We start from the raw sequence: 25347 nt of genomic DNA on the forward strand, positions 1-25347 counted from the left end.
TCAACTTCATTTTTCAACATCATACCCATGCATAAAATAGATGCTAATAACACTAAGGCTCAGTCAACTGCAAGAGGTTTGTGCAAGTATAGTAAAATGAATCAGTTACTCTATTTTTAAAACAAGATTTAACTTCACTTATAAGCTGTCTAAAGAAAATGGATTTCGACAGAAAAAAATAAATCTGAATTGCTACTTGATTAGCAATTAGGTATTGAAAATATTAATGCATCTGTTGTGCATATGTACATAGATCTCAAAAGAAAAGGGTCCTTATAAAATTTCTTTGATTGCGGACCCAGAACCTGCAATTTGGAAATATCAAAGGCTTCTAACAGTTGTGTATTTATGATTCATCTGCTCCTTCTTTGCGTACTGGTGGAACATAATTCTAAGCTTAATAAATAAAAAAAAAAAAACCAAATAAACAAACAACAAGAAAAAAACAACCAAAAAACAAACAAAAAAATAACCCAGCTCTATTTACAGATGACTATTTCCAAAAAATCTGGGAACAGTGGCTTGAACTCAAGTCATGCACAGACAAGTGAAGGTCCAGCCATTATACATCACTTTGGAATCTTAACTGCAACACTCAGTTTGGCCAGTCCAGTGGTACTCTACCAGGCAATAGAGAGTCCTTTTCAGCTAATCTATTAGCTGAAAAGGACTCTCTATTGCCTGCTAGAGCATACATATAATTAAAGGACTTCAAATCCATTGAAGATTAGGTAGGAGGGATACAGTTCTATGTCCCTAGTTCTTTTTCCTTGTCCCCTGTGGTAGCCTATTTCTATATAATCTTCATAAATATTGTCCATAAAATTGCTATCACATTTTTTCTCTATTCTTCCACTACATTATTAATTCACAGAAATATGCCTAAATCAAGGACCTGGCTAAGCAATCTCCCTTGATGTCTTCTTTGCCGGCAGAGGAACACAGACACCTCTGCGCTGTAATTAGTGAGCTTGGTTTAGAGCTATGTTTTAGGAAGAGATGCGCTTTGGGGAGCCTGTCTCGCTGCCGGCAAAGGCTCCAAGACCAGACCTCAACAGCAAACTTCAGATGCCCAAGCAAAATGAATCCTGCCCCTAATTTTTTATCTCAAAGGGAAGGACCAGTAAACCTGAAGCCACATACTTATCCCACTATAAATGTGGCTACAACTTACTATGCCTGTTGCAGTCTTTGTTCACGCTATTTAAACCGCACCCAGCACGACACCAACCCTGCCAGACACATTTTCCTGTGACTTTTGGAAGGCAGAGTCACAGAGTGGCTGTCAGGGTCAGTGGAAACAGCGGCCACGCAGGAAGCAGCAAGAAATCTGGAAGGACAAAGGACAGAGCCTCAGCAGCACGAACCCCGCTGCCGGTGCTGGGCAGCTGGCAGCGTCCTGCTGCTGTCCCGCCTGGAAGGTGCCAGGCACTGTGTCCTGCTGCTGTCCCGCCTGGGGGGTGCCAGGCATTGTGTCCTGTTCCTGTCCCGCCTGGGAGGTGCCAGCACTGTGTCCTGCTGCTGTCCCGCCTGGGAGGTGCCAGGCATTGTGTCCTGTTCCTGTCCCGCCTGGGAGGTGCCAGGCACCGTGTCCTGTTCCTGTCTCGCCTGGCAGGTGCCAGCACTGTGTCCCGTTCCTGTCCCGCCTGGCAGGTGCCAGCACTGTGTCCTGTTCCTGTCCCGCCTGGCAGGTGCCAGCACTGTGTCCTGTTCCTGTCTCGCCTGGCAGGTGCCAGCACTGTGTCCTGTTCCTGTCCCGCCTGGCAGGTGCCAGGCACTGGTGGCTGAGGCTCCGTCCGCTCGCCCCGCGGCGGGAGCGCTCCCTGTGCGGTGCTCTCTGCCATCGCCACAGGCCAGTCAGCTCCAAAGGGCCTTCAAGTCTGTGGAGCTCACCTCTGGTCTTACAGCTAAATAAATTCAGCTTGCCCCTCGCTGCGTAACAGCGATCCCGCTAAGTGGCGACACTATTGACATCACACCCAACTCGCGGTCTAAATTTCATTTCAGGTTTCGCTAGTGGCAGCTCCTAGCGCGCTTCACGCGGAGAGCTGGGCTCACAGCCCAGGTCCGGCTGCGATACCCCAGGCCCGGACGGAGCGGCCGCTCTCTGGAGCCGCGGGCAGCACAGCAGAGCTGCTGCCGTGCCCGCTCCGCCCGCATCCAGCTGCTGGAGCCAGCCCCGAATGCGGACGCCGCTTTTTGCTCCTTTTCCCGTGGTTAGCTTTTGTTCCGTTCGTTTTCAATGACCCAGCCCGCGCAGGGGCTCCTCCGTGCCGCGGGGCGGCGCTGCGGGCGGAGGCCGGCCCCGCTGGCTGCCCGCGGCCGCCCGGCCGGGGCTGACGTGTCGCTGCGCGATGGCGGCGGCCTGGGAGGAGATCCGGCGGCTGGCGGCCGATTTCCAGCGGGCGCAGTTCGCCGAGGTAGCCCACAGGTGAGCCGGACGGCGCCGGCACCTCCGCCGAGCCCGCCTGCCGCGCCCCTTCCCCGCGCCGGCCGCCCCCTTCCCCCGCAGCCCCCGGTCCGGGCACCCCGCGGGGCCCGGCCTGGCACGGCCCCGCTGCCGTTCCCTGTGTCACCGCTGCAGCCCCGCGTCCCTTCGGGGACCCCAGAGCACGGGCAGGCCCAGGGAAGCGACTGAGTGTGTAGTCACAGCTAAGTTCGCGTTGCTCAAAATCGCCACGGCTCCAGTGCTCGGTTTCTCGCTTCTGTCTGCTTGACTAGTTGAGGCCGTTGCCCAGAACTTGTTTTTGTTAAAGAAAAATTAATCCGAAATGCGCAGAAGTAAAATAAAAAACTCCCCGAAGTGTCAAAAGACACGAATTCTTTAATTACGGGCATTCCTAAATTCACCTGCAGGTGTGCTCTCTTAGCTGACAGGGCTGAAAGCTGTTCAGGAGGAGAGTAAAAGCTTTGGAGAGATTACCCGCTCAAGTGAAACCATATGGATGATTTGGTGGGTGATAAGCAGGATACAGACATTAATTTCTTAGTCTGAAAAAGTATATTCGCAAAGAACTGCAAGCAATCTTCATTGTATTTCCCATGTTTCGTATGTTTGAAACTTTTAAAGGTAATTTTAGCAAATATTTCCTTAGAATAACTGCTGCCTTCTTCTGCTTCTGCTAGATTGTCAGAACGGAATTGTATAGAAATTGTCACAAAGCTGATCGCAGAAAAGCAGCTGGAAGTAGTGCACACACTTGATGGCAAGGAGTATGTCACTCCAGCACAGATTAGTAAGGAGATCCGCGATGAGCTTCATGTTTCTGGTGGTAAGCGTGGCATTTTCCTTCTTCCTATGTATTTGGAAGTTAATTTTGAATGCTACAGAAAGATTTTCAAAGTATTCAGTACCCTTAAGCTTTCAGAAAAAGTCAGTTTGCTTCATCTACACATTAATTCACCTACTGCTCTTTTATTTTCACTTCAGATCTGTGTCAGTCTTTACGATAAGCATATCAAGATAGGCTGTTTGTTTTATTTTCATCCATGTGGAATTTCTGGCATAAAAGTTGTATAAAAATCCTTTTGAAGGAAATTTGGCGTTTTCATACAGTTTAGTACCTGGCTGAGATGTTTGGCCTTGTCTTGGAATTTCAAAGTCATTTTCCTCTCACACCATTAGTGGTAATAATATTTCTAAATTGTTATTGAGAGATTCTTTTATTTTACCAATGTGAAAAGCCACTTGTATTGGAAGATATGACTTAGATACATAAGGAAGCACCTAAGGAAGTTCAGATAGCTTTTTGTCGATGGCTTTAATGAGCAGGCAGTGCATTGTACTTTGAGTTGTACTTAAGGGTGAATTCCACAGGGTCATATGTTTAGAAAAATGAACTTCTTATTATGTCCATACAGATTAGCCATTTTCTCACTGTTACCACAGGTTTGCTTCAGTTTGTGTTTTGCCATGGTGTATCATACCAGTGGGACAGCTTGGACTGAATTAAAATTTGCTGGGTTTGTTGTTAGTAGCATCATGCAGAGGTAGCAAGCTTTAACAATCTCTGGACTCTCATGGACTAGTTTAATTGGTCTACAGAAAAAGTAATTAAATATTTTATGCACAGTGATCTGTACTTTATTCTAAATCTGTTCAAATATGTTTCATATACTAAAAGTGTGTTTTAACTTTTCTTGAAGGTCGAGTTAACATTGTCGACTTACAACAGGTAACTTCAGTAATAAAAACTTTATACTTCTTTATTTTCCTCGCCATGTATAGTGTGAATATGGAGTTCATTAGTTATACTTCAGCTAAATAGTTTTTTTAAAACAGAACAAATTTTATGAATATCTGGTAGCTCCTGTCAGGATACTGCAGATTACTTAATCTGTCCATTTATTGCTTTATTGAAACCTCTCTGCTTAATGATAATCTAGGCCTTCTGAAATCACTACTGATATATACAGTTTTTGTTTATGAACTTTGTAAACTAAGGAGGGCAGACAGAAAAGAAATATCTTACCCATTTAAATTTAAAACTGCAGGAGCATGCATCATTAATTTTGCATGCCTCTTTGAATCTGTCCTCTTACTTCATTATTCTTTGTCTCCAATAATCTTTGTCCTGCAGTAGTCTTCTTCTGTGGCTAATTTTTCCTTCAGGCTTGAGCAAAATTACTTGGAAACGGAAAACCTTTCTGAAAGCCAGTTTCCTATTTTGTCTTACTGCTTTCTGGTACTATTTTATTATATAAGTTTCTTTTAACCTTGTAACAGTTGCAAACAGAGGTTTTTCCCCTAAAGGATTGCTGCTTTATTCCAAAACACAGATCAAGTGTGTTTGTATGCAATAGTATAAAAAAATAAAAGCAGCTTTCCTCAAGATATAGGAATGTGTACCTAATATTTCAATGTTTGAGAATGATTTTTAATTTAAAGTTCTGATAAGAGGTGTTTCTTTTAGGTAATAAATGTGGACCTTCTGCACATTGAAAACAGAGCTAATGACATTGTTAAATCTGAAAAAGGTATTCAGCTTGTACTGGGACAGCTTATAAATGAGTGAGTACCTTCAGGAGCAATATGTATAATTCATACCATGTTTATTTTTTAAAACACAGACTAAAAATAATGTCCAGCCTTTGCTGCTTCTGAAGTGAAATGCATTTTTCTTGCCTGATCTTAGAGCTGCTTGGTGGTGATCACTGCTACTCTTGGCAGGTGAGACCTATCTCAGCAAAGCATCCAGTGAATCCACAGTGTAAAGGCCCTGCTGAACATCTGTGTTCAGTGTCCTGCGTTTAAGGACTGCATTTCTTACCCAGTGTTTCTCTGGCTTTGCTGTATGCCTCTGCTATTGACAAACCTTCTGCCTCTTGTTTTACCTCACAAGCCTAAGATGTTTTCATAGAAGTAGATAAATGACCCATCTTACTACTAGCTCCCTGCTTAGCAGGCTTTTTAAAAAAAACCACACATTTTCACTTACACTGTTCTCCTTTATTCATTTAAAATAACTTTTCAGTTTATTTTTGCAATGATGTAGCAGGAAGAGGTCAGTTATTCAGTATGTGATCTTGAGGTTGATTTTGAATGTCACACTTAATGTGTTGTCTTGTTTTTATGAAAGGAGTTATCTGGATCAATTAGCAGAAGAAATAAATGATAAACTACAGGAAACTGGCCAGGTGACAATATCGGAACTCTGCAAGGCATATGACCTTCCAGGAGACTTCCTGATACAGGTGATGAAAGCCACCAACCTGGTAAATGCAGAATTGGTTATGACCAGCTTCTTTCTTTATCTTTGACATATCCATGGCAAAGTTTAGTACAAAATTAATACTTAGTTTTCATGGTGCATCTGCAAATCATTTTCTGTTTTCTGTCATTAGATACCCATATATCTGATGGCAGAAAGCATGCTTAGAAAAGCTTAATTCTTCTATTTACAGGCATTATCCAGGCGTTTGGGCAGAATTATTCATGGACAGCTAGACCAGGAAAACCGTGGGGTGATTTTTACAGAAGCCTTTGTGTCCCGCCATCGAGCACGCATTCGTGGGCTCTTCACCGCGATTACTCGGTAAATTGCAATGCCTGCAACCACATATTGAAATATTTTTGCTATAGGTCTTTATGGTCCAGATTCCCTTGTGATTGAAAAAGAAAAAAAAAGACCTATGGATAGATTTCCCTAAGTGTAGTTCAGTCCTGGGACCAATTCTCAGTTACGTTAGACTCACTTGTTAGAAATGGGCACTCTCTTTTGGAAAACAAGGGAAGTATAACAATATACCCTGTACAACATACATTAGTGTTTTGGCTGCAGAAAATGTTACTCTGTAGTTCTTTTGCTACTTTGTAGAATATCTGTCCTCTTGTCACTCCACTGCTCCTTAATCGGTTGGTTGCTACATGTGATTATAGATAAGTTTTTGTTATTAAATCAATATGTTTTTATGTCACTTTGTAGAAAGAGGAAAACTTAACAAAGCAGAAGTTTCCTTACAATAATTGTCATAGCTTTTGTGTTATCACTTCACAGTAATGCAGAATTAAACACTTATAAGCTATTTTACACATCAATGTAGTACCCTGAGGCTATGTTCATCTATAGTGACCTCTATCATTTCTGGACTCTCCCCGTCAGTTTCAGATCATTAATTTATATTGTTTTGTTTTTCTTTTTCTCCCAAGGCCTACACCTGTAAGTAGCTTGATCACTCGGTATGGATTTCAAGAACATTTACTTTACTGTGAGTTTCATTCAGAATATTTTGTGTGTTTGTTAGGAAATCCATTCCTCACTATTAAAAGCGTGCTTTCAAAGAAGCTTTTTAGCACATAGCCTTAATTCTGAAATACAGAACAATGTGTTTCTCTTTATTGTAGAAAGTATTAAACCCTTTCTGCTATCCATAACTGAAGGGATGTTCTCTGTATCCAAAGCAATGAAAACATTTGTTGACAAGATGCCTCTGGGGACAGAATGATGCAAGAAGTACAGTACTTACTTATTCATCTCTTTCATTATTTGCCCTTAGCTACTGGCAGTTTTTTCAGTGAAGCACACAAAAGGGGACAGATTTTATGTAGCCAAATGGCATTAATTGCTCAGGATTTTATTTACTGACTTTTTTTCTGTGATAATGGAGGCTAAGCTTTTGTTATACTCTTAGTTAAATTACTTTGTATGCTGAGAGATAAAACATGTCCTTAAACTGTTTGCTTTTACTTTCCACAGTTCCTTTTCTAAATAAAAATGCATAAAGAATCCCTATTCAGCTTCTGAAATCTTTAGGCTATACTTGTTTGTCACTTTGTGTGCCCTCTCCTATCTCTCAAAAATGCTGCTTCAAGCATCATTAGTCTTCTGTGCTGGCTGACCAAGTGGTGCTGGTCTTTTAAAATCCTTTAATGGTTTTCTGTCTCTTCTGGTGAACTTTAATGCTTCTCTTGATTGGGTCTTTTTGCCTTCAGGGCATTGCTCACTTTAGCTCCGCTGTTTATCCTGTTGTATCTATCTGCTTATCCTGTTCTCCACCACAAGCTTATTCATTAAAAATTAAAATCCTAGCACTTAAATAAAATCATATAAACAGTCTAGTTCCACATGATCAGTTTAAAATTTCCACCTTTTTTTAATGTGTCCTCCAAATATTCATCGATTAAAGGGAAAATCTGTGAAATTGCATTGTAATAATGTCTCAGTACTCAGCAAATTTCTGTATTTGGTTACAGTCTATTTCAGATAAGTCCTTCAAGTACGTCATCATGCTTTCATGATGTACAGTGTTAATTGGAATTGAAGTTCTGGTATTTTCCTGACACCAGTGAGCATCACAATACATACTTCTAATACTTCCATGGGCCTTTTTTAGTGAGCTTGTTAATCCTTTTCTTTAGTTTTTCTTACTTTCTCTCATTACCTCTGCAGTTTCTAAGTTTCAGAGAGTTTTTTATCTTTTTTATTCATTGCCAGATTTTATTATGTCCATTTGCTGAGATAGCATTTCGATTTCACAAATGTTGGAAACTTGAAAAATACCTTTTAATGATGTTGCTTTTTAGCTTTTTATGTCTGTTGCTGTTAGCAATGTGTTTAAAAGTGGTCTTCATCAGTTTTCTGTCTCTTACAGAGTAAAAATGTAAGTTCAATGTAATATTTGTATTATTTACAAACAGCAAATTATTTAATCAATACTTTGGTTTAGACAGGATAAACATTATTCTTTGGTTCTTTCACTTGTGCTGCTATTCATCTTAAGCTCTCATAAAGTTACAATAAAAAGTAGTTTCAGAAATGAGAGACTCTTCAGGTTAAGACACTAATTGCAAAGCATAATGAAATAACAGATGTTATTAATTTCTGGGCATTATGTTACTGGTGTAGGACTGACATGGAGGGACACTTACCATCTTTGTTAGACTTTGATGGAGACTTAATAGGACACTACAAACTACTTGTCACCTTTAAAAATAAATGAGAATTCATGGTAGTTCTACAGGGAGGGATCCTTTTGTTTTAAAACAAAATACTGTCTAGACATAATTATAGCAATGGTCTGTGAAATCACTGAGAGCACCTCCTCTGCCCTGGAGTTTTAGAACTGACACTTGATTAAATACAGAATTTAATTGATATTTTCAGTTCACTTCTTTTCTTCTGACGTCTTCTTTCCCTAAAGAATAGGTTTTTTCTTTCCTTTCATGAATAGATTCTTCCACCAATTTTGCAGGATTCTAGGGAAGTCTTAATTATTTTTCCTAAAAATGTTGACTAAAAAGTTGAAATTGCAAACAGAGAAACCGTTCTGTATTATCTGACAAGTGCTTAAGTGGAATTGACACCTTGACTCTATTTTCTGGGGCAACTAAAACATTAGGAAGTATAAAAACCTAATTTTATTTCCAGAATTGGTCTTAAAAGTTCCATTTTATTCAATGTAACTGAACCATGGCAGAACATGATTTCTGGGTCTTGTCTTAAATTACATAAAGCTATATCTTGTTTAAATCAGTTTCTCTTTCTGCTGCATTTTTTCAGCGTAAGTATTGTTCAGCTTTGCTTGTGGCAGTTGTGTTCAATAGCTGCTAGCTTAAAGAAGCTCATCTACACTGTGGGCATATCTGACAAAAACTATAATGATTTGCTATGCACTGTTTCTTCTGGAACTGGGCTTTCAGGTAAACTTTCCTGCTTAAGTGAGCTAAACCTCTGTGTGCCATACTAAGCATGTTGAAGTGTTGATTACTGCTTCTATGTAATGAGGAAGAAGCCTTGCCATGTGATACCATTTAATGTTTTGTTCCAGAGCAAAACACATCTTTTAATGAAATAAAAATGAACATAAACTGAGTATTAAAAAAAGCCATCTGGCAAAGCTCTGGAAATTCGCAGGGTGAATTAGTTGATGTCACTGATTTTTTAAAATATATCTCTTGTGTTACAGAAAGGCAGAAGCAGATCATAGGAGGCAAATCAGATATTCCTATGCAACTTAAATGTATTTAAAAAATCTTATTTAGCATTGAGAAGTGCTTAGTACCTTGGTACTACCAGTTACCAATATGTTTTTTGTTAGCAGTATTTGTGTATTCTCAAGAGGTTATTATTGGCAACTGTGTTATGCAGTTAAGGTCATGTCTTTTCATGTCATTTTCTGTGTTCAGATCTTTTTTTTTCCATTTTGGTTAACGTGCAAGCAGTGAATTCAAAGAAAAATTACTGATAAAATGCTAGTATATTCTATTCTTCTGGCCAGAGAAAGATTCTTCTATGTCTGCATTTTTTAAATTAAAAGCTAAAAGTGCCCAGGTATATATTCAATAGAAAACGTTTTGATCCTGCCATTGTGGCTCAGTCTTTAGAAACATTGTCTGATTTCCAGAGCTTTTGTGAAGAAATTCTCGTAAGTGTTAAAAATAATTGATAGATTTTGGCAATGTTTCATTAGAACAAACACAAACTAATTGGTGGAAAGAAAGAAGAAACGAACCAGAGAAAATAATTACTATCTTTTGATTAATGGATATACTGACTTAGGAAACATCTCTTCATTTATTTTCCTCTTGTAGCTTTGCTAGAAGAACTTGTTAACGCTGGTCGTCTGAAAGGCACCGTGGTTGGTGGGAGACAGGATAAGGCTGTGTTTGTTCCAGACATCTATTCCAAAACACAGAACAAATGGGTGGATTCCTTTTTCAAGCAGAATGGTTACTTAGGTAATTAATCTATATTCTTACAGATAAAATAGCTTTCTAAAACTAGTGTAGGTAATTGGTGTTACCTTAATATAGCTAGTGCTTAGAGTGAAGCCTCACAAGGAGAAGTAGAAATCAATGCAGTGGCTGATACACCTTTGCTAAAGGACCTTCTTGCTCATAATGTGTTACTTTATCACAATGAACTATATTTCAGCAGAGGGGACTGTATTGCTAAACAGTAACTATTTCTCACAAACAATTACAAATGCTGTTTTTGTTACTGCTCTGACTACACGGATTATCCTGCTCATTGTAGACTTTTCAGATCATCACAGCTGGAGTTTCAGGCCAAGTGTCCAGATTACAATCAAACTTTGGCTGCTAATAGTCCAAACATGCAGTGCTCAGGAAGAGAACTGGAGTGAGTAGCACTAGTGTCCTGATTAGAATCTAGACAATTAGATCTAACTTCAAGCCGAGTGACGCTGGATGGTGGTGTTTTGAAACACCACGAGCTGTGGGAAAATATGGATCTAAATAAAGAGAGTAATGTCCCCCTATGGTCCCAAGTGGTCAGGCCCTAAGTGGCAGTTATTCTTGTGGATTTAAAAGGTTCACCATAACTTAAAATTATAGTATTAAATGTTTCTGTAATACTGCTTGACTGATGGAAGTCTGTCAGTCTTTGAATGTTTTCCCCCACCTCTTAAGTGTAAACTGCTAAATAGTTGAAAACAAAACACTTAGACACTGAATTTATTGTAAATATTATTCATTATATATTAGAATACTTTGGAAATATATGACTGCAAATATAAAGTTAATGGTATAAGAATCTGAAAAAAACAATTTTCTAAATTCATATCAAAGTCACATCCATTATTTAATCTGCATAGTTCTCTTAACAGCATTTAACAACTGAACTAAGTTTTAGGTCAGCATTAGCTTAAGGCTGCATTGACTTGTATAAAAAACATGTTTAACTCTTCATTTCTTGCTTTCAAAATAAAGTCATCCCATAAGATCTTGTATGTATATGAAGGAAATAAATTTTAACGGACATCTAACTATTTTATAGAATTTGATGCATTGTATAGACTTGGCATCCCTGATCCAGCAGGCTACATTAAAAAAAGATACAAGTCCGCACAACTCTTATTTCTGAGAGCAGCTTGTGTTGGTCAAGAAATTGTGGATCAAGTTGAAGCCTCTGTGGAGGAAGCCATCAGCTCTGGAAACTGGATAGATGTAGCAGTAAGCAATCCTTTCAGTTGTTGTTGGATTTATTTTTTCTTATTTTTATGTCAAATTATATTTTATTGAAACTACACATATGTAAAATGAAATTCTATGTTGTCAAAGAAGAAAATTCAGTTTAATTAAAATGACAAGTAAAAGGGCATTATTTGCCTTTGATTTGATCTGAACAAAAACAGGGGAAGGACATACTGGCATTCAGTTTATAGACATATAACACTAACTTCCATTTCAAAACTAGTGCATTTCTCTGCTAGAGAGCAATATATTTCTGTTGGACTTTTTTTTTGGGGGGGGGGTTGTTTCTTTGGGGGTTTTTTTTTGGGTTTTTTTTTTGGGTTTTTTTTTTTTTGTAGGTTTGGTTTGGTTTGGTTTTTTTTGAGGAAATTTATGAGCTAAATGCTTAAAACACTTTTGGTGAGCAGAGGGACCTTAGCCACTTTGTCCTAAGTCCTAATTTTAGACCTTACAGCACTACCTTTGTTGCTCTTAAGTGCTGCTGTTGTTCTGTGTTTGGTGTTGCTTTGTAGCTGTTGAGCTTCATTTTGAAGAAGTTGCCATGCATTTGCCCAGAGGTAGCACATATTTCTAGAGCAATGTGGATTTGCCGTGTTGGAAGATTTAAAATTGTGTGTACCCCTAAATTAGTAGCTTAATTTGAAAAGTGCAATACTTTCTAAATAGTTAGCAGATGTCAAAAGACCTGTTTCTATTCTGTTTATCCATTTACAAGGCTATTGTATTTTAATTTTCTTTACCTTAGACTCTTCTGCCCAGCTCACTCTCAGTAGAAGATGTTGGTATTTTGCTCCAGCAAGTGATGAGATCTTTAAACAAAAGCTCTTCAGGTTTAGTCTTCAGTGACACCATTGCAGTCAGTGAGAAGTTTCTAAGCAGCTGTGCTGACCTCTTTTCTGATCTGATGCAACAGAAAGCAGAAAAGGTACAGTAGGTTTTTTATTGGTCAAGATGTAGTGCACGTTGAGTGTTGGAGTAAAGCTCATGGGACTTTTCAGTCACTATTACAATTTCTGTACATCTCATCTGAAATACAACTAGAGAAGAAGAAGACAAATGAACAACAGGTTTCTGTATTTAATGGGTGTAATTTATATTCTGAGAGCAGCTTGTGTTGGTCCAGTCTCATGTGTTGCACTTGGAAAACGTGATGTTTGGTTCATGTACATGAAAATGGCCAGCTGGCTTAAGTGTTTCTTCCATTGCTGTATCTTTTTGCTATGATGTGCATGTTCTTCATTTTAGGAAATTAAAAACAACCCTGTTAATTTAATCACTGAAGAAGATTTAAAACAGGCTTCTTGTGTAGAGAACTCACATGCTAATAAAAAAGACAAAAAGGATGAAAGAAGAAAGAAGGCAGCAGGTAAGATACCAATATTCAGCTTAGCCAAAAAAAACAAAAAACAAACAACAACAACAACAACAAAAAAAAAAAAAAAAAAAAAAAACTTGTTTTATCTTTGAAATATTTAAATATAAAGTTAGTATATTTTTTAGTCTGTTAAATGTTTCCAGTCTGTTGCTTAACATATTCAAGAAAAAATCCAACTGCTTACTGTTATACTGTGGATATGTATACTTGTCAGTTATGTCCATGAGAACTAATTTCAGACTTAGAAATGCATAGGAAGTACTATAATGGACTCTTGAATTAGTTCAACACAAGGTAAATGTTTTTAGGAGCAAGGAATCCTGTGTTCATTTATTATTTTATACAGTATGATCACATAAGACTGAATAAAACCAGTATTAGCTGAGGGACCTCTGTGCCATGTTTTATTACACAGTATAGATAAAATCTTAGTCTCCATTTTTTAAGGGTCCAGGAAAATTAATATGTTTCTTATTATAAGTCTTTGATTGTTAATTCTAAAATAACTTTGTCTAAATTGAGAATGAGTTTTTGGGGTTTTTTTTTAAGAATACTTGTCATCTTTTCTGAGAAAACCATGCCATGGAATTTTCTGTTTTTGCACATGTAACAGTTACTTGGAGATTAAGACAGTTTACTTTGAGGTATATTCTGGATTAAATTAATCCCAAACCTTACTCCATTTTTGTGGTGTCTGTTTGGAATAGATTTTAGTTGAGGGAAGAATAAATATATGTGGGTTTAACCCTTTGAAATCTTTCTGATTTTTAAAACAATATTCAGTCTGAAGACTGTGAATCCCAAACTTTATGTGATTCTTGTGATGCTGCAACACAGCTGAGCAATCTGTGTTGAATTCACTTGCAGAGTGTTACCGTGCTACTGAAAATAAGAGAATTAGAGCACTGATGCATCTGGCTTGATTGAATGTACTCATCTGTAAAACAGAACATTCTACTCTTAAAGAAAGAGTATGAGTAGGCCTGAGTTGACGTGGAAATTAAACTTATTCTTGCCACAAGAGATGGCAGATTTTTCTAGGCCATACTTAAGGCAGAGAAGCTTGGATCTTTAATTGAACTATCATAATAGAATGGCTTTGGCTTCCAGTCCTCTGAGGGGTGAGACTCTACTGAGCCTGTACTACGTGTCTAGACAAATTCATACCCACGGGTAACATGCTGCACCATCAGCAAGCACTGCCCTGAAATGTTTTATTATGGACTGTTATGTGCATTACCTAAAAGCACCCTTTAAAATAACAGTTTTATGTAATGTAATTACTGTAATGCAGTCACATTTCAAATAAGATTGTGAAAAGTACTAATTTTTTTGGCTGTTCTGCAAAGTGATGCTTAAAAATCCATCCATGGCACGTAACAGATGCAGTTAACTTTTTAAGTAAGAGCACCATGTCTTTGTGTTTCCTTTTCTTAAACAATAGTAATTACATAATGTAGTTACTTGAAACCTTGGACCATATTTAAATGGAAAAAACACCCTCTTTCTCAAGGCATAGTGTATATATGTCTGGCAACATGGAATTTAAATTTCTTCCAAGTGAAAAAATAACAAAAGAGGCTGCGAAAAATGGAACAAGGAGCAGAACAGCTTGCCTGGTGGAGAGGGACTGTATAGCAAGTTGAGATTCTGTCTGAAGTTGCATACATTGATTGCAGGACTTCTGAACAAAGTAATTTGTTATGTGTGTCAGAACTGGAACATCCCATTACTCTGTAGTCATCTAGGAAAAGTCAAAAAAGATTGAATGCTCTAGTTAATTGAATGTGTGCTTCCAAGAACATTTTGCGTAAATGCTTGTGGTGTAGGATTCTTTCTCTGAAAATTAACGAAGTTACAGTATCTAAAATAGTTTTTGTAAACTCAGTTATTTAGCATCATTGAATAAAAATGCGAAAGGCTTACTAAGATGCTATTTTCAGTGAACAGAAAATCCCCCATTACATTATGGACTATGGTATCTCATCTGTTTTTAGCTGAAGCAAGATACTACTCTTTTTTTTTTTTCATTTTTATTACATGTGCATTTGGTATTAGTGTTTGTGTTTATTAGTGACATTAGCTTAAGCAAAGCTTTGCTTCAGTTGCTTTCTTTTGTTAAGAATTAAACTTACAGCCTTTAGATTCTGAAATATATGTTCTAGGTTGTGTTTAGAATCAGGTTGTTGTTTTCAATCCAGCATTAGCAAGTAACACAGATAAATTACCGTGGTATTGTAAACTTTTTAAGTGCTACAACTTTCCTGTGTACTAAGCAAGTAATTCCCCACCAGAGGGCAGTGGAAGCGTGAGAGGAGGAGGTGGTGGGAATGCCAGAGAGATAAAGATCAAGAAAACCAAGAAGAAAGGAAGAAAGGATGCTGACAGTGATGAAGAGTCACAAGGGACTGCTACAGGTTTGTCATTTTATTTTAGGCACTATCTATTCATACCTATTCAACCTGGTTGTGCTACTTGCTTTTTTTCCTACATGTCTGTACTTCTCCCACTGTTTAGAGAGGGTCAGCTAAAATGTCAAGAAGATGAGAACACTAGGTAGTTAAAATTGTATCTGTGCATCTGGTCTTGCTATTTAAATGAAATGGACATTGCATGTTCACTGAACAGTATAACTTAATCTTTAAAAAAGAAATTTAAGTCAAGGAAATAATACCATTTTATATTCATTCTTTTATTTTATGTAGGAAATGCTGTAGATTTTGGGGTGAATGTTACACTTGATTTTGTAACACGTGCTGCATAGTGTATGATAAATTAATGGCCTAAATTAACAAATCATAGCAATCAAACAGTTTTTTTTTCTTCATAGGAATAAAATATACAGTCAAAACTAATGTTTTGATAGTTTTAATATCATTCCTTATTGGTGCCTGTTTCTCTACCTTCACTATTAAAAGGAGCATGAATGTCTTGCTAAGTAAAAGCCAACATTGTTAGATTTAGAGCAAACAGTGGTTGTAAATGAAGCAATCATGTTCTTTCTTTTGTTTGCTGGAGAACCAGAAATGTGTGCTTCCATTTTATGTGTAGGATTGAGACTTTCAATACTGACTGAAAAGTACTTGGAAACATGATATTTGATGTGTGAAATACAGTGTAGTAATTTTGTTTGATACTGTTCTCACAGAGTACTGTAATTCATAAATAAATGGAATTATTTTTCAGGACTACTCAGTTACTGAGTAAAACAATGTTCAGTCACTTTTGGTTTTTGGTGTAGGCTTTCTGTTTTGCTCTTATTGATGCTTGTATTGCTGTATTATAATAAATAGCTTGAACCACAATCTCAAGGTGTAAACTCAGATGAAACCATTCAAATGTAAGTAAGATCCTTTTTAAAACCTGATTTAACCTCCCTTTTCTCTTGTTTATAAACCTTGTATGTTCGTTACTGCTGTGGCACAACAATGAACATCATTGATCTCCATACTTATGTGCACAATAAGCCTGTGCTAAGGTGCACCTGGAACATGTCCTTTTCTAGTTCTTTGTCATCATTCTGATCTCATTCTTATGTGTAAAAACTCAACAGCACCTGGAAAGAGTTCATGTTTTGTGCAAAACTGAAATACAGATGCACTAAATTGTATGCATGTAAGTTGCTTTTATTAGTGGAGCACCTTGTCTGGTTTAATTTATCATTTTTCAGATTTTACACTGTAACCTCAAGTTTAGGACGCTGTTTCATGATTGTTTGCCTTATTAAATGGAGTTTAAAAAATAAAAACAATAGCATTGTGAAATCCTTCAAGTAGGAGCACTCAATTCAGTTCTGGCACTTTATTTGCTCTTGATGACATTATGGTTTCTAAAATAATGGGCCAAGCAGAAAAAAAGTGTCACCAAAAATGCATATCCTCATACACTACTTCAGTTGTCTATTACAGAAACTTCTAAGTGATCAAAAGAGAAATTTTGTCAGTTTTTCGTATGTGTGAAATTCAGCTGTCATGTATAATCATCCCAGTTTTTCCATTGTTGATAAGCATTTCTTCTATGGTGTTTGGACTTGGAGGCTTTCCAGTGCCTCACGCCACAGAGTAATTGTAGCAATACTAAATGCAATGTTTTCTCAGTGAGTGTTGTTTATGGCCACTACAGGTAGGAATAAGAAGCTGGAGTTCTCTTTCATGTCACAAGAGGAAATTGAGGATGTTTTAAAGACCCGCTTGCAGGATTGCCCTGAAGAGCTTATTACAGAAATTGCTGAACATCTAAGAAGGTAATTTCAATAATTCAGCTGGAGTTAGAAAATTTGTGATTCACTTCAGATGAATCTACACTTCAGTCTTTTTTCTTGCTTAGAAAAGAGGGCCTTGTTGATAGACATGAACCACAATATTCTCTTTCTGTACAGCTCCATGTTACACGTCTTATGTATCAGAAAGCTGTGCTGACACAGGAATGTGCTTCTGCTTAGCACTCATTTTCAGCTTCATGAGTGTACTTCCACCCCCTGACACTGACACATGCTGGGGTTTCACGAGTCCCGTGTTCTGGACAGCCTTTGATATATGCTCATGTTTCCTGGCATCTGTGTCTCCACTGGTACCCATGAGTGCTGGGTAATAAGTTATGTTAGCAAACTGAGCCAGCTATGCAAAGATGAATAACTTCCCTTAAAAGATGTTCCATACCAGAGAGAATGTGAATATGTATGTTCAGAGCAAAAGGAACATGAGATAAGAGAATAGCCAAGCTTGAATAAACCTGGAGTGCCATAGTAACTGCATCTTTAGAAATTTGTCCAGAGGCCCCTGAAAGTTTGTGAACAGCATGGCTTCTGGAAATCCTTTTATCTTTCACCTTGTTTGCATTGAGGAGTTATGAAGAGTTAAAACCTCGTTATACATTTGCATACCATACATACTATAACGTTAGACCATCTGCCATTAAGTATATTTTCATTTCCTCGTGGGGTTTTTTTTTCTGATTTTCATTATTTGCTTTTTGTTTATCTCACCATTCTGTAGCATTCATGTCCCTGTCATTTACTACATAATGAGGTCATTTTCTCTGTTGCTCATATATTTGGGAAAACCTTGTAGAGTTTCACACTTTGCTCAATGTTTTCTCCTTTCTTTTTTCCTGTTCTAAGACCTTTGACAAAAACTTACCAGGAGGTTGTGCGTTCCGTTTTTACATCTTCAGCATCTTCCTCTGGAGCCAACAGAAGACAGGCTATGAAGGACTTGCAGGAGGAATTCTCAAACCTGTACAACAACATTCGGTTATTTGAAAAGGGAGCAAAGCATTTCACAGGTACAAAATACATACTTTGAAAAATGAATATTCTCCTTCAGGGATGTTAAATTTATTCCAGAATCTGTATTAAAGGTCAGACAGGAGCAAGAGTTTAAAAAGGAAAATCTAGAAAGAAAAAACTAGAGATGTGTTTAGTATGCATAACACTGCCTTAATGCTGAAGTGCATAGCTTTGCATAGTAATTGAAATACATTATTTTTATTTCATATCCATATTCTGTTACTTTATGTCAAGGTAACTGTGTTCTTGTCTTTCCTTCCCAAGTGTTTGCATTCCTTCCAGTTTTTCACAGTCCAGATGAAAAAAAAAAAAAAAAAAGGAAGATATTAGTAAGTTCATTTTATTCTGTCAGCTGTCCCACTAATGAAAAAATAGAATACCACCTGATTCTAAGAAGCTGCTCTTTTAAACCTCGTAGGTTTGGTATTGAAGGTAGCTGCTGCTGGAGGATGGTCTGTCAGATTTGTTTTGCAGGGGGTTACTCTGTAAGGTGTGGCAGAAAAGTTAGCATTAGGAAAATACTGTAGACATTTCCAAGATTCTCTGCTGTATTCAGCTTTCTCCTGGAATTTTCCCTGTGGAAAAAAAATTTCCGAATTGCAGTATTTCAGTCTTAAAGTCACATGGCTGTTCTTCTATTTAACTGCTTATCCTGCAGAATTTTGCTTTATATACTTTTGGCTTGATCAATAGCAGTGGTTCACGAGGATTGTACAGGGGCTAGTTTACTGCTTATGCAGATACATCTTTGAAATGTTAGCAGTGCATTAAAATGTTCTTACAGACCTGAAAGCTCACATTTTTCACTGAACAACATTCCATAAGAATATCACAGCAAATGAGAGATGTTATCTTCATGTATCCAGAAAACTTTCTCATACTAATGGTTGATAGAGTCCATAGTTAGGAAGGTGCTGTGATAACATCATAGGAATCCGATAACTATATACTAAGTTACTTCAATCACTTATTTTTTTTAACAGATGATACTCAGACTAACCTTGCCAAACACCTGTTGAAGACTCTGTGTACAGACATTACAAATCTGGTTTTCAACTTCTTGGCATCTGAGTCAATGATGACAACAGAAAATTACTCTACAATCACAAGTGAGGTACGGAAATAAAAGTTCCTTTCTAACGGTCTCTAGTAGATCAGTGATGTTTGTTCAATAAGTAATTGCTTCACTTGAAATATGCCTACATCTAAAAAGATTATTAATATTACAGATTATTTCCATTCTTGTCCCATACAGGGCAGAATCAAAATTTTAGGTAAACTGCCAGAAGATACCAAAGGTCCTTTAACTAAACTGCATACTTCTCTGAATGGCAAGGTAAAAATCAAGTTCAGATTTTCTGTTTTGCTGATAGAATGCTAATAGGTAGCTGACACACATAGTTTAGTACGTAATCACTGCTGCTGTGAAGGTAGAAGGCAAAATAATCTTCTGTATTTGTGTAAGGCAGTGAGAGAAAGTGTGGTTTTGTATTTGTGAATGTTCAGAGATGAAAAGGTGATCTTACATTTTGATGCTGACAGTCACCTTTGGCTTCTTGCTGCCATATGGAATTCAATGTGCCTTTCATAGGCAGGTGAGAAGAGTGAAAACTGAGCAAGAATCCCCAGTCTAAAGGGGTTGATGTTTTTGTATTTTGTTCCCAGAGTTCTTGCTTGTTCTCCCATGTATTTCTTAACTAGTAAAATTATGGATATTTTAAAAAACCCCAAATGTTCAGATTATGGCAGTGTAGGCACACAGAGAGTTGTTTATTAATTCTCTCATGCAAAAGGCCATACTGAAGTGTTTCTTAATAAAAAATATATCTGTAAATAGTTGTAGAATGTGTATTCATTTTTAATTTTATTTCCAAGTCTAATGAATTACAGTTTGGGTTAGTGTTTAAGTATATGAACCATTGTAAGATGAGCAAAGGTAATTTCTACTAAATACATGTTATTTTCTCTTCTCTTCTGTTGTTTATTTCAAGTGTATTCACAGTGTGATATGTGTGATTAATTGTGAACAGTAGTTAAACTTTTTTATAATCTGCAAACACAGATTAAATATTTATATTATTTTTAATAGAGTATAGAAGATTTTCTTTCGTGCCTTGATGCTGCAGTGGATATTTGTGGTGTTATGGTGAAAAAAGGAGACAAAAAGAAGGAAAGGTACATTAATTTTATTTATTCTATGAAATATGGCTATATTGCTGCACAAATGCTGGATGGTTAGTATGGGAGCAGTCATGCTCAATGTGTAAGAGGCAGTCCTTCTTTCCAGACTGCTTAACTGAAAAATAGAAATTCAAGCAGTTCTATATCCATGGGAGAAGGAGAAGAGGAAAATTCACATTTAGCTAATTTTGTTAGCTCACTGCTTTCTGTGATATAGTGTATAAATTGCCTAGGGATCTTTCAAAATCTGAGCTATACCAGTGATAGGGTTTTTTGTTTTTTTTTTTTTTCAATTAACATTTTGGAATTCCACATAAATAAATGATCAGAGGAGAAAATGAAAATTAATTGAGGTTAAATAATGTTTTAGCATATGTAATCAACTACTATATAATAAGACCATAGAATCATATTTTTTTTAATATATTCTTGTTCCTTAGACAAGTCCTGTTTCAGCATAGACAAGCTCTGATTGAACAGCTCAAAGTCACAGAAGATCCAGCTCTTGTTCTGCACCTGACATCAGTATTGTTATTTCAGTTTTCAACTCACTGCATGCTTCATGCACCAGGAAGATCAGTACCACAGATCATTAATTTCCTAAGTGGCAAGATCCCAGAGGTATTCTTTTCCAGCTTTTTAAGGGGAAATTACCTTTTTTCTATGACAGAACATGAAAGTTGTGGCTTACACTATTTTTGCTGCATAAACCTGACACCATTTGATTTCATGCCTAAACATTACTTTATGTGCAGAATATACAATTGCTCTGATCTGTACTACATTGCAGATTGGTCTCTTCAGGGATCTGTCATCAAAATTGTTTTTATAAAATTAACAATCCTTCTGTTATTAGTCCTTTGACTTAACCATAGAGACAGCTCTGTCTTTGGGGATATTGCAGTTCTTACAACTGAACCTTTTTACATTTTTCCTCTGAACTAGAGCATGGTTGCTTTTTAAACTTTTCTAATCCAGTTTTAAAGAAAGATGTACCTCTTAAGGAGCAAATACATTGAAATTCTGTATTTTATACTGCTGAAACTGATGATGTTTACTAACTGCATTGCTTTTGTGCTTCAGTGGTTTATTGTCCTGTTTTTGCAGCACTTGGATGCACTTCCAGTTTTTTGCCTCTTCGAATGTCTCTTTGAATTTAGGTTGTCAAGTACTATGTTAGAAATATATTTCTGTATCACTAACTCTCTTTGCCCAAGAACAGGAGAATGCCTTTTAAAAAGTTACATCTTTAATTATAGGTCTGTCTACCTTTTCTGTAGCACTGATATCCCCTGGCTTTGTTCTCATTTTTTGCCCTCAGGATCAGTATTCGCTGATAGTCAAATACCACGGATTAGTGGTGAAACAATTGACCAGCCAGACTAAGAAAACTGAACACGGAGACAGTGACACAAAAGATAACATGGAAGAGGAGGAAGGAGCAGAAAGCATTCGAAAAGAGCTTCAGGAAATCACTACCTCTATCAAAGATCTTGTTCTCAGACCTAGGAAATTTTCTGGAACAGAGGAATGAAACTGTGATCCAGCACATCCACCTCCATGAGAGTCAGACTTTATTTTCTTTTATGCTGAAAAAAGGGACAACAGAAAATGCTTGACAGACTTTCAATTTGTCCTCTAGGAATTTGCAAATCACAGCCAGTGAACACTGTTGCTGGGTGATGGTGGCAAATGGAATTTTGTTACTTCCACGGTATACTTCTAACACACATTAATGTAGATATCGCAGAACACAGTTGTGGACGCTTTGGGTACAAAACCAGTGGGTTTTTATTGGCATCCTCATGTGAGACCTCAAGAAATTACTGTTCACTTAACAGTGTATTTTGTTCCATACACACACAGGCTGATAGTTTTACTTCTCTGATTTGGATTTCTAGTGAGATAAGGATTGCATATGAGCCTGTCTATCTTAATTTCAAATACTGGTTTTAGAACATAGTCTGATACCTAACAGCACACCAGTAAAGGTCATCTTTACTCTGGTGTCATTAGTGGAAGTTTTCAGTTTCTGTTCACTGGACTGCAACAGTAAAAACAATTTGAGTACGAGTGGATTTTAATAAACTTAAGGAAAGTGATCCACTACTAATATGAGTTTCATGAACATTCAAGTTCATGAACATCAGCACACTGATACTACTGATGTATTCTGCTAATGTCTGAAATAGCTGTTCATTTAAAACTTATAATTCAGAAAAGGTGACTCTCTTTTGCATTGGTGTTTTGGAAGCAGATAAATCCTGTTACACTTGCCATGCTGTACATGCCATGTGTTTATTCAGCTGATTTGTTGAGTGCTTAGTCCAGTTCCCCTAGCAGATAGAAACATTTGCATTCTGTCAGCTCTTGAGAGAGCTTGTGGTGTTCTGTTTATCCTGAGTTTCTTGAAAATAATTTAGTTTGCGATCTTTCTACATAAGCTTCATAGACAGAAATACTGCTTCCCTCAGGTTTTTTGTAAGCCTAATATTTACATTAACTGTACTTTATGTCTTCAGGAAAGTACAAAAAAGTGAAAAATTTAGTTCTGTCACTATTAATGCCATTATTCTTGTATGGCAAATATACTTCTAAATTTATTTTGGAGAGAAGATAATTTTCAAACTTGAAATATCTAAGTTCTGTTACTTCAGTAATACCCATTGATTTCATGTATATAATTTCAGGGGGTTTGCATAACATCAAGGTTGAGTAATAAGAGATGAAAAACTTTCTTTTCACTAAAATTATCATTCACCCATCCTTGCCAAAATTAATGCTCAAAGAGGGCAAATTCTTTGCAAATACTGCTCCATTCAAATTTTTCTGTTTTCCAGCAATTCATATATCCTTGTGAGCTTAATCATAAACATATCCAAGCCTGAAATTGCGACAATTGAAAGTTGAAGAGGCCAGGTATGGAACCCCAGTAATAGAGTAACAAAAATTGAGGTAATTCTGGCAATGTAAACAATAGAATTTTACACATATTTAAAAGGCAGTAGTGTTTAACAATGTTCATGCCAGTGCTGATCTTTTATCAGCCATGAGACAAGAACAGTTTGAATTGTAAGGCAGAAGCAAAGGCAGTTGTTTCTCTTTCCTTGGTGGAAGGTTATAACAGCTGACAGTAAAAGAGAGTGGGGAATAAAAGACAATAAATATTCAGGTTGTTGAACTTTGTTTAAGAAATAGTTTGTGTACCAGGAATAGGTTTGATTTCATGTTATTTAGCCAGAATAATTACTAAGTTCCTTAATGAATGTAAACAATTTTATATGACATTGAGCTCTTTTGTAAATAATATGCTATATGAAATTCTGTATGCAAATAAGAAATTATTTTAATAACATTAAATGATGAAGTATTTGAAGAGCATTCTGTTGACATCACCAGTGTTTGATCATCTTGCAACTTGCAGCTTTCAAACAGTAATAGGTAATATGCACTGTTAGACTTAACACACCATTCTGAGCGTCCCTGAGTGTATTTTTGTTTGGTATAATAATCAACATACTGCAGAATTTACTTTATCATGTGTTCAACTTGCTATGTTCCAGCCTATGTTATAAGAAGGATTTAAAAAATAGATTCTTTGAAGCAGATACAATGGAAACACTATAGTTCAGAGATATCTTCTGGCTACTAACAGAATTCAAGGAGATATGGTTGGAAAACTGTCCCAGGTATTTTTTCGTGATTTGGAAATTCAGTCTTTCATTTATGATACAGAAGTGTGTCTTCTGAAAGAGAAAAAAGCAATTCTGCTAACTGACAGGTTTTTTCCTCTCCCTAGGAGGAATGTCTGTGGGAGGAAGAGTAATCTTGTCTTACAAATCAGAGGTGCAGTTCACAAAGCAAAAATGCCCTTTGGAATATCTAGGAAAATGAAAGGCACTACAAAGTATACAAATTAACACTTTTACTCTTGTTTGAAGTGTTAGTGTCAGCCTCTCATCTTCACTTATGCTATCTAAACACCACCATTATGTTTTTAATCCCATAAACTGATATGTATAGATGCATGTATGTGTCTATACACAGCCACTCAACAATGTTCTCATATTCTTGTTTGCTGCTACTCTCAGATTGGAGTGGATGCATTAACCACAGGTAGAGTAATACCTGTGTCAGCAACAGCCTTGCCATTCCTTCTTTTGAAGTGGCAAAAGATGACTCTTGTAGTTGGTTACTTGCAGATCTGCTGGAACTGAGCAAATTGTTTGCTCCGTTAGAACTTCCAACTCTTCGTTGAAACTTTTTTGCATCTTCTTAAAAAATTTGGTGCAGGTTTCTAAATAATATCAGTGGGTTTTGTTGTCTGCATGAATCTATCTGAGAGCTTGTTCAGATAAAACTACAGTAGTTCTGTTCTCTCTAGGCTCGTGAGTAAGGCTACTCAAGCAATGGTTTCTCCTTGAACGTTTTCAGAAGAAGTAGGCTAAGAAAATGAAAATTTCTACAAATATGGGTAGATTGGGATTTCTTGTTTAATAGGAAGTTTAGTACTCCTGCAGATGATAGGAGAGTGACTGTGATGGATCGGACTGAAGGTGAGTGTAGCCCAGTATTGTCTCCAGCAGAGGTCAAAAGTGAGTGCTCAGAGAGGAATATAAGAACAAGACATACAGTATTTCTCCTTTGTGTCCTTTCTGAGCCTCCAAATCCATGTTGCCCAAACTTTTTGAACAACAATTTTACTTTAGTATAGATACTCTCTGCTAGCCCAAATAACAGAACGTATTCAGTAAATACCAATGATATTTTGTCAGGAAAACAAGGTCTTTCTTTAGGAATTGTTAAGGAATTAGATATCTTTGAAGTTTTGTTATTTAAGAAATTAATGAGTAACAGAATGAGTAACTCGAGTAGTTTAAGGAGAACCACCATTTGCTTGATGAATTTCCCAAATCTTCAACATGAAGAGGAAGGTAGGTCAAGACAGGTCCTGTTGGGAGACAGATAAAATAAGCTGCTTTGTATTTCAGGAAGTGCTGCGAGAGCTGCAAGAGACATCATCTAATTGATAGTCTGAAGAAATAACAGGATTTTGCTGACCTCATTTGT

At 37.1% G+C, this 25347-nt stretch overlaps 1 protein-coding gene across 1 annotated transcript; it reads left to right on the top strand.

The window, feature by feature from the left end:
* Window positions 1-2325: 2325 nt before the first annotated feature.
* UFL1 (UFM1 specific ligase 1) lies at window positions 2326-23633 on the top strand. Its single transcript, XM_041478063.1, has 19 exons — window positions 2326-2431; window positions 3127-3272; window positions 4147-4175; window positions 4914-5011; window positions 5580-5694; window positions 5905-6035; window positions 6650-6708; window positions 10031-10177; window positions 11238-11413; window positions 12180-12359; window positions 12680-12800; window positions 15104-15226; window positions 16932-17052; window positions 17929-18092; window positions 19080-19210; window positions 19352-19432; window positions 20186-20271; window positions 20718-20898; window positions 21599-23633. The coding sequence occupies exons 1-19, from the start codon at window positions 2355-2357 to the stop codon at window positions 21809-21811; spliced, it is 2379 nt and encodes a 792-aa protein (XP_041333997.1). The 5' UTR covers window positions 2326-2354; the 3' UTR covers window positions 21812-23633.
* Window positions 23634-25347: the final 1714 nt, after the last annotated feature.

This window comes from Pyrgilauda ruficollis, unplaced genomic scaffold (assembly GCF_017590135.1).
Source record: "Pyrgilauda ruficollis isolate IOZ18807 unplaced genomic scaffold, ASM1759013v1 scaffold43, whole genome shotgun sequence".
Lineage (NCBI taxonomy): Eukaryota > Metazoa > Chordata > Aves > Passeriformes > Passeridae > Pyrgilauda > Pyrgilauda ruficollis.